Source organism: Lactuca virosa, chromosome 4, assembly GCF_052849685.1.
Source record: "Lactuca virosa cultivar CGN04683 chromosome 4, Lactuca_virosa_CGN04683_v6, whole genome shotgun sequence".
Taxonomy (NCBI): Eukaryota; Viridiplantae; Streptophyta; class Magnoliopsida; order Asterales; family Asteraceae; genus Lactuca; species Lactuca virosa.
In genome coordinates, this window is record NC_136429.1 from 10,938,097 (window position 1) to 10,947,861 (window position 9,765).

General features: G+C 32.4%; 1 protein-coding gene across 1 annotated transcript; it reads right to left on the reverse strand.

Moving 5' to 3' along the window:
* Positions 1–5,276: 5,276 nt before the first annotated feature.
* Positions 5,277–8,883, reverse strand: LOC145169321 (protein trichome birefringence-like 2). The gene is made up of 5 exons (XM_079087896.1): positions 7,752–8,883; positions 6,767–6,959; positions 6,478–6,668; positions 6,057–6,215; positions 5,277–5,747 (listed from the first exon to the last, which is right to left on the reverse strand). The coding sequence occupies exons 1-5, from the start codon at positions 8,600–8,602 to the stop codon at positions 5,405–5,407; spliced, it is 1,737 nt and encodes a 578-aa protein (XP_078944022.1). The 5' UTR covers positions 8,603–8,883; the 3' UTR covers positions 5,277–5,404.
* Positions 8,884–9,765: the final 882 nt, after the last annotated feature.

Below are 9,765 nucleotides of genomic sequence, written 5' to 3' on the forward strand. Positions count from 1 at the left end.
TGATTATTTAGTGTAGAGCGGATGATGCTCGTTGGACGGTTGTGCTGTCAGCTTTCAACACTAATGCATTTGATTGGAGTCCGTTTACCCAGCTTGGCCAAACTGTGATACGGTAAAATTGTGTTTGGATTACATTACATAAGTAAAAATAATTTATAATATAATGTTATTTGATGATTAATTATTTTTATCCTTTTGTGTAGCTTTATATCCCAATCAATATACCAGTTGGTCACTGTTTTTTTGGTGCTTTGGATTTGAAGACATTCAAAATGACTATATATGATAGTCACCGGAAGAGCGGATATTTTTCAGAAGAAGATGAATGTTTTATAGGTATGCGAGATCGCATCCATAGACTGCTAGTGAGTATCAACTATTGGGGTACCGAACCAACCGATGCAATCCCACTTGAGAGTTTCAACATGACCCTCGAAAAGGCCACAGACGTACCCCATCAGATTGACAGTAGAGGGGATTGTGGGGTGTTTTTGTGTTGGTTCCTGGAGATGTCGATCGCCGAAAAATTATATTTTATAGAGGGTAAAAGCGGTCAATGGCCATGTCATGTCGTAAACGACTGGCGGAATTTTTTTGGGATACAAGAATAAAGAACATTTGAACATTGTAATATTACTTTAAACAAATCCCTTAAGTTTATGTATTTATTAGGTTTTTGTTGATCTTTAAGATTACATTTGCATTTTAGATCTTATAAAAATAAAACTTAAACAAAAAGAACAAAACACATTTTACACATATAAAAAAATCTATTCTAGAAGGACTATCCGGAATCCTAATCCGGTGTTCCGGAGACCTCTCCGAAATGTTATATTCCGGATAAAATGGTTATTTTAACAAAAAAAAATGGTCATTTTTTCAAATAGTTCATTTATAAGGGTTAGTTTACTCAATTTTCCTTATAAAAACCATCTAATTATAATAACATCATCTATTTTTGTCGAGTAAGATGGTTTAAGATACTATGAAAACTTAAAAACAATTAAACGGCTTTTAACCCATAGAATTTTTAAACCATTTTTCATTAACATTTTTATTTTATTTTATTTATTATAAATCAAGTATAACTTAAACCAATCTACCTTGCAAATCAACATATATAATGATGTGTACTATGAAGATCTAAGGAAGGTACAAAAATGAGAGATTGTGGGAAGAAAACATGGAGTAGTGGTGGTGGTTGTTCTTTTGCAATCATTAATAAAGCTAAAGAAAAGAAAAGAAATCAAATATAGAAAAGATCTGATGAGTGTATGCCTGAAGGTGGAGATCGATCGCTCATTGTGTCAAGGGGACCCAATCAAAATCTAGTATATTCTTATATATGATGTTTTTTTATATATTTCTTTAGTTCCCATCTGTATATGCTAGGTCTCTTTTAAAAATATGAAAGAATCCACATTAATTAAACTAAAAATCCTGCAAATTTGTGTAAATGATGTTACAAATTGTCATCTGAATGATGTTAAAATGGAATGAGTTTCTTGTTCAAATCTTACAAACTTCAAAACTTTAAGATATAACGGTTTGAAAAAGAAAATATACTATTACCATTAAATAAGGTAGTACTTAAGCGTAAACACATTTCATACATATTTAAAGCGTCAGAATTTAAAGCGATCAACGACAAAATGATTGGTTGTAAATTTTCACAATTGACGTGCATGCACCGGATTATAACAAAACTCACTTCTTTTTTTTCGTTTAATTTTTTTAGGTCATGTATTTTATCAAAAAAAAATCGAATATACAATTGTTCATGATTTTTCGTCCTCTTTCCATAGAGATCCATATTGATATAAAAAAAATGGTTTTTTTTAAACTCACTTCATTTCTTTGTTTTTTGAAAAGCTAATGTCTATTTTCCTCGAAAAAAATTAATAAATATATCAAAATTCATATTTTTTTATACTCTTTAAACATAGATTCATATTGATGTAAAAAAAATGAAATTTCAATATACATTCACATTGGAATGTTAAAATTGAAATATTTACAATTCAGATTCACATTGTGAATCTGAACTGATCGAGGGTTTTTTTTAATCTATGTTGATGTTAGTTGCTAGAGGACAAAAAAATTGAAATTTTTGGTATAATTAGTGTTTTTGGGTAAAAATAAACTTAAATATTGAAAAAACAACAAAACGGAGTGAGTTTTTTTCGATTTTTTTTTAAATATATCAACATGGTATGCAAGCTATTTATTGATCCAGTTATATTATAGGAAACACCATTCACTTTTGAAGCCATACCCTCCCAAATAATAATGATCAAATTTTCCAAACTAAATCATACACATTTTCCTAGAGTTCGACATATGTTCTTACCAAAGCTATACTACTAAACGATTGGGTACACATGCCCAATTGTGTTTTAGTCCCTAATACTTCTGGTGAAATCGGTTATATATATATATATATATATATATATATATATATATATATATATATATATATATATATATATATATATATATATATAGCATTCAGTCATTATCTTGTGTGTGTGCATGTGAATTACAAATCCTGAATTTAGTTGAAATTGTTTTTCATCCTATTCATGCAATGTGATGCCAATGCGCAACTTAACAATGGCATGCATGATACCTAATATGGCATTAGTGGGACCTTTTATGGGAAGTGTTTTTAGATGAGCATGGCTTGGTGGATTCACTAAAACACACATAACAGAGAGAAACGCCACCATTGGTTATAAAGTTTTGTCAACTCTTGTCTATTGGCAAAAATACCCTTCTCAAACGTATCACAAGAAACCCATCACCCATGCTCTTATAAATGAATTCATCGACTAATAATATTATATATAAAGTTATCAGAAGAGATATTTAATATTTTGGCACTTGATTTGGTATAGTTAATTTAGCAAATCTATATAGTAGTTTCCCATCAAATATTGCAATTCACAGGATTAGGTCAAGGACAAAATAGTCATTCAAGATTAAAACATACCTAACATCATCAACCTAAATGACAGGTCATAACAACTTTTGTTATTAAACCAAAAAGCAAAAGCAAGAGTGTCTTTTGGATAATTATGCAATGATTTATATCATATTATCAAGGGTAAGTTTTCTCTAAAGTTGAAATTACCAAATCCAGAATAATATGTAACTGTCATTCCATGACAGGGTATAAATCAATGCATGCTTGCTCTAAATTTTACCATTTGAGCTCTGGAGTAGTTTCTTTTTACTAAAGTAAAAAAAAGTCTTGAATACCCTTTTCCCATTTCTTGGTTCTATATAAGAGCAAGAAGCAAAGAACCTAAAAGACCCCGCTTGAGCTTTTTCTATGCTAAAACCATTGGAATGTGCATTGGGGGCAAATAGGAGTGCAAGAAGATGAGATGATAGCAGATTATCTTTGTTATGTCTTTTCTTCTCCTCCATATTTCAAATAGTTTGATTATGGCATTAACCATTTTATCTGATGGATAATGCCAAAACAAACCGGCAAGTCACAAAACGGCAAAGTAGACTCGTTTAAGTCTTATATATATATATATATGGCTAAGGCTAATGTACTGTATCTGTTTTATGTTATTAGTGTTGTTGCAGTTGGAAAAACGGTTTGTACGAGAGAATATAATAAAACGAAGCTTATATAGTTATATAGGTATGATGTTTTTATAAGATTTTGTTATGTGTGTTGATTATGTTGCAGTAATATCAAAGTGGTTTATCGCTCTTTTTTGTAAATTCCTCTTTTCTGTGTTGAAAATGGAAAGGTTGTGTGTTAAGTTCACCACATTCCACCGGAATTAAAATTCAATTTCATTATCATTTGCAGGATTTCTACTTTCCATCCACAAAGTGGTGGGATTCGACTCATATACTCCATCACCTAAAATACTGAAATACCCTTCTAGTTCATCTAGAAGTCATAAATTTATATTTTCGAAAGACACTGATATAAGTTTTAGTGTTAATCACTTAATCTTGCTTAAAGAGTTAATTAAAATTCTTACCTATAAGGATGCTTCTTATAATAATTTAATTTTCCGTAATATAGCATAATTATATTGAAGAGTATGAAAGGGAAAGTTGATGATGTATCATGGTCAACTGTAAAGCACAATATGAGAAGGTTACAAAAATCAAGAAACCAGCTAATATTAGGAAAGAATAATGTGTCTTTCGTGAAAAAAGTTGTACAAATAAGAAAGAGATGTTTCTAATCGAGGTTGCGGAGATGAAGAGATATTGTAAGATTTACAATCGATTAGTTGATCATGATATGAGAAACTGTACGTATAAGAACAAACAGTCATAGAAGTTTGGGTTTCATTTGAAATAGATTTTTGCGTTGATGTTTCTATCATATTTATGATTATTAGATTTTGTATATGTTTTTTTTTTCTTTGAATAAGATGTTTACAATTCGAATAACTTTGTATTATTATCTCATAATAATTATTTAAGTGTTTAACTTCATTTTTCATATCCATAAACTGAAAATTGCATATTCTCCAAGAATATTTTATAGAAGGATATATTATAGTGTCTTCATTTATTCTTAAATTAATGGTATTCGAAAGGAATTTCCAGTATCCAACGAAACAAATATGGATACTTGTAAATCTCACTTAGAATATTACCATATGTTTAAGAATACAACCATGTAGAAGACGACTTAAGCAATAGTGATGAGTTGTCATCCAACTAAGAAAAAGATGACTTGTAGCTAGAAGATCATGAAAATGACATGGAATAACTTAATGATTCTTATTAGTTAAGTAATGACGAGTTGTAGGCCAACCATCTTACATGTCTACTGTGTTACATTCAAATGATTAAGTTGTAATGTTGGTTTGAACTACTACAAAAGAATCAAGCGAAAAATAAGATTTGAATTTCTAAAGATACTAGATTCCATAAGTCTATGATTTTAAAGGTCTAGAAAGGGATGGTTCATTAATAACTCAAATTGAATGTTGTCAAAAAAACTAATATTTCACGTGAGTTCTCCTTGTGTAAGAAATAAATATCATTCATGGATCTTTGGACAAAGTGGTAGATGTTATATGTAAAATTGGGGAATATGCTTGCAAACCTTTGTTGTATGCAACCTCATTCTATAAATAAATAAATAGAATTCGATATTAAACAAAGAGAGATTGGCATACAACATCACGGCTTATAATATAACTTGATATCAAAGCAAAGATGGTTATGTTGTTAAATATAAAATTCACCTTTAGTCTACTTTTAGTGATTTTTTTTTTTTCATATAATTACTTTTAACATATTTACTCATATAACAAGTGTCAACAACTCCAACACTCACAAATGGTCAGATCAACATATTACTTCGACCCCATGAAAAGTCAAACCATATTATAATTGTTACTTGATGTTTGCATCAAAACTTCCAAGATCCTCTTCCAGCCTTCAATAAAGATGCATAGAGCAACTCATTCCAAGTGTCTGGCACACCAGGCAAACACCAATGGCTGCAATCTTGGGAATGTTCTGCAGCAATTTGTTCTTCAATGGAGTTATATGACATCCTGTAAATTGAGGGATGACCATCTTTTCTGTAATCAGTAAGTCTGCTGATGTTGAGATACACAATTGGAGTTTTCATCTCTTTGAGCACATTGTCAAAAGCCCTCATTTTTGAAGGGTACTTAGTTAGGTGACTTGTATTGAAGATTGGTTCGGTTTCTTTGTGACATTTCCCTCCCGAATTCCATTGCCCTCCTCTGTAACAAAATTATAAAAATAAGCCAAAGGGTTTCTATAATATGGGACAAAGTGTGATTTGCCTTTGGCCCTAAATTTTAATAGTAGAGAGATGTGAAATTTCCATATATCTATCTACCCCAACCTCAACAACTTTTACAAAATTATTTGACTATGTATAAAGTATCTAAAATACCCCTTGAATAAGGATAGTACGTGGGAGTTTTGTGGACCTACATAGACTAAGCTAAGTGATGATGATGATGATGGGCGAATAGGTCATTTTACGCGAGTAATAAGTGAACAAAAAAAGAAAGAATTAAACTTACTTAAAATGAGTGACCGAGTATCCCCTGAAGATAACTTGCGTTTTATTGCTGTCAATGTTTGTATCAACCCATCGGGCCCATGTAGCAAGTGCCCTACGGTATGCATCAAGAACCTTTAGCCTCGGGTAGATATAGTCTCCTTCTTGATAATAATCTTCCCTGTAGTTTCAACAAAAACACAATGAGTTACGTGAAAAGGGCATTCACGTCTTTTGAAGAGACAGAGGATCAAGAGTGCATCCTTGTTACACTTTTTTAGGGGGGACAAAATTATTACAATTTTTGTCTCATTGACATTGGTCACAGTCTGTCGGTTTCAGTCCAATGCATGTCAGTCCTAGTCCAATGCATAACAAACACAGTACAACTTGTCCTGTCATGTATTATCTGCCAAAAGGTAAAGAGAGAAAGTTGTTCTCACCCTTGAGAGGTTTTCTCGTGGGTCCACCAATGTCCAGTGTTGAAGACCAAAACGTCAGCATCATGATACATTGAAGTTGTTTTGTCCATCAAATCCAATCTTAGTGTCTCAATCGAACCATTTTTACCATTAAAAGACGATTCTTGGACAAGAAATGGTGAACTCACAAAATCGATTGTACAGTTGTAGTCCTAAAACAAACAATTAGTAACACAAAAATCAAAAACTTGTTTAATAATCAATTTAAATAAATAGTATGTTGTGAATTTAACAAGTTTGGGAAACTTGCCTCGAATCTGAAAGCATAAAATCCCTTCTTCTTGAATTCGGTCTTTCCTGATATTTCATAAACCCTATTTTTGTCCATGAAAGACTCTCGGAGTATGCAAACTAAAGACTCCCACATGTTTCGGTTTAAGGAGTCCCCTACAAAAACCAGCTTCTTGCCTTTGAGCCTTTCGAGAAAATCGGTTGCATTCAAACTGAAACGCACGTAAATAAATATGTTGTTTGGTATACATGAATGGAAAATTAGATTGAATTAAATTGACATGTAGAGGCAAAAAATGTCCTTTAATGTAGATTTTCAATTCAAATTGAGATACGTTATTGTAGTATGTGTTCATTTGGAATATATATACATAGCCAAACATATATTTATTCGACCTTTGACTATTGAGATTCAAACGTGGTGCTTTTAAAACTCGACTTCGTATGCTTTTAACCTAGAAAAACAAACCTTTTTGTGTATCATACAAATCAATAAAGTTATTGATTCAAAAAAAATGTATCACATATTCACATCTATGTCAATTTCGGTATTTAGCAAGACTGGCTATTAAAAGAAAGTCAAACATTAACCACATTTTTTGGAAATTCGAGGGGCAGCCTTTTTACGCAATTCTGTTGAGTATTAGGTCACTAACAAATAAGAATTACATCAAACTATCAAAGTCATTAAATAAGTCAAATCTGCCTTGAATGTTCATTCAATGCATCTACGGATAAACAGATCATTTCACATTTATTTCAATTATCTGAGTCGTACTTATAATCGCACACATGAACCACCCCCTAAGCATACTAAGTCAAACAAAGATCTAATCGGATACTTTGATCAAAACTACAATCAGAAAATCCAGCAAATTTATATGGAAAATTAAAGTTTAAGCAGTTGACCATTCAAGATTATGCAAACGCAAAACAGATATAGTAATTAATATTCGAATCAAATAAAATTCTTTAAGTTAAACTGAGATTAATTATCATTTTACCTGGGGATTTCACACTCAAATGGCTGCCATTTCCATTTCACGTATTCATCATCTGGCCTCTTATTAAGATGACAATCAAAATCTCGATCGATAAAAGGGCAAGAACCCGCTGGATATAAAGGCTTTGTATCATCTCTCACCCATCTTCCATTAAAAATATCACATTTTCCACCTATTGAGACCTTCCCCTCAAAGGGTTTCACAGAAACTGCATCAGAGCTTCCATTTTTCGCATCTTTTGTGAAATTACTAGAAAGGGTACCCTCAAAATCAAACTTTTTCTCCGGGTTTCCATCAAGGCTTCCATTTTTCACACCCTCTGTGAAATTCCCAGATTGGATGCCCTTCAAATCAAGAACTTTTTCCGAGCTTCCATTCTTCACAACATTCGTGAAATTATTAAAATGGGTACCCTCCAACTCAAAATTGTTTTCAGGATTTCCATTGAAACTTCCATTTTTCAAATCCAATTGGGTGCCCTTCAAATCAAAAACTTTTCCAGCGCTTTCGTTTTTAGTATCCCGAGTGAAATTACTAGAAAGGGCATCTCCCGAATCAATGATTAATTTTCCAGGGTTATTTTCCAAAGAAACAGTGGCATTGAGAGCAGGGGTTCTACTAAAAGAAAAGGACCAAGGAATCAAAGAGGTTTTATTATTAGCATTAAACCCTTGAAAAACAAAGTTGTTTGAAATGGGATTCTTGAAAGAAACATTAAAGAACAAAACACAGATAACAATGGAGAATGACACAACTCCTAAACCAAATCTAGAAACTACCTTCTTTCTTGGAAATGTAAAGTACGGGAACTGATCCGAGATTGGAACAAGTTTCTTCAAGTTCATGGCCATGTCTAGAGTAACACCATAGGGTTTAGATGATATAAAACACACAGTGAAGGTGTTTGTGTGTGAGAGAGAAAGATTATGTGTTCAATGAACAGATGGTTCGACGATTACAAGGATGAGTGTGCAAATTTTGTCAACAAGCTCTGAATAATCGAGGTTTTTGGGTGATAAATCCTATGAAAACACAGATTCCCACTGAGTTTTGTGTGTGTAAAGGTTTCGTTCCAAGACAAGATAGCCAGGTTGCAAGGAACAGGGAGAAGATGAATAGCACACGCGAGATCGGAAAGAGGGATGAATTACGTTAATACCCTTTTGCGAATAAATACTCGTAACTCATTAAAGTTCCTTGAATTAAAGCCATAAAATAATAATTAAAGAATTTTTAAAATTTTTATCAAATAACATGTCGGTGGGTTTTGAAAAATCTTTTAAAGGCTATAATACTTTTTATTTTTTTTGAACAGCAAGCAAAATATTAAAAAAAGAAGAAACAACTCAAGCAAGAAGCTCGAACAAAATTACAAGAAACAGTTTAGAATGGGAGAAGGGCTCCAAACAGCCCAATCTAAAGAAGTATACTTAGATCAATGCTTAATCCAATTGAAAGTAAATAAACTAATATCATCCGTTGTGACCATGGTAGCACGTCTGACGTTCCTAAAGACAACCGCGTTACGCTCCTTCCAAATTAACCAAAGAGTGGTGTACACCAAAGACAATCTAAGTTTCTGTATTTTTTTGCTGCTGGTACACGAATTGGTCATCTTCAATAGGTCAACCTTTGAACATGGCTGGCTAACAAGGATTGAAGACCAGTCCAACAACCACCTTCATAACACCACAGAGAAGGACTTGCAAGTGAAAAACGAATGATCGATATCTTCCTCCACCTCACAACAAAACGGATAGTAAGTAGAAGTGACGATAATACCCCTCTTAATTAGGTTTGAAGCAGTGACAATTTGATCTTTAAATAAACGCCAAATAAAGCAATTAACCTTTTTTGGAATCCACTTAACCCACATAAAAACCTCAGAATTACCAGTGTTCGATCTCACAGCAATCAGATATCTAAGAGATTTAACAGAGAAAATATCACCATTATCACCTGTCCACGGCCATCTGTCACCATTCACAGTAAAACGAAAGTTAGCGAGACGATT

Bases quoted from the DNA above. Each gene is read 5' to 3' on its own strand.
- LOC145169321 (XM_079087896.1), bottom strand. From the start codon at position 8,602: ATGGCCATGAACTTGAAGAAACTTGTTCCAATCTCGGATCAGTTCCCG. The intron at 6,960-7,751 runs GTAAAATGATAA...CGTGCGTTTCAG, and splicing joins TTTGAGTGTGAAATCCCCAG to TTTGAATGCAACCGATTTTC. The intron at 5,748-6,056 runs GTAAGTTTAATT...ATTTTGTTACAG, and splicing joins TACTCGGTCACTCATTTTAA to AGGAGGGCAATGGAATTCGG.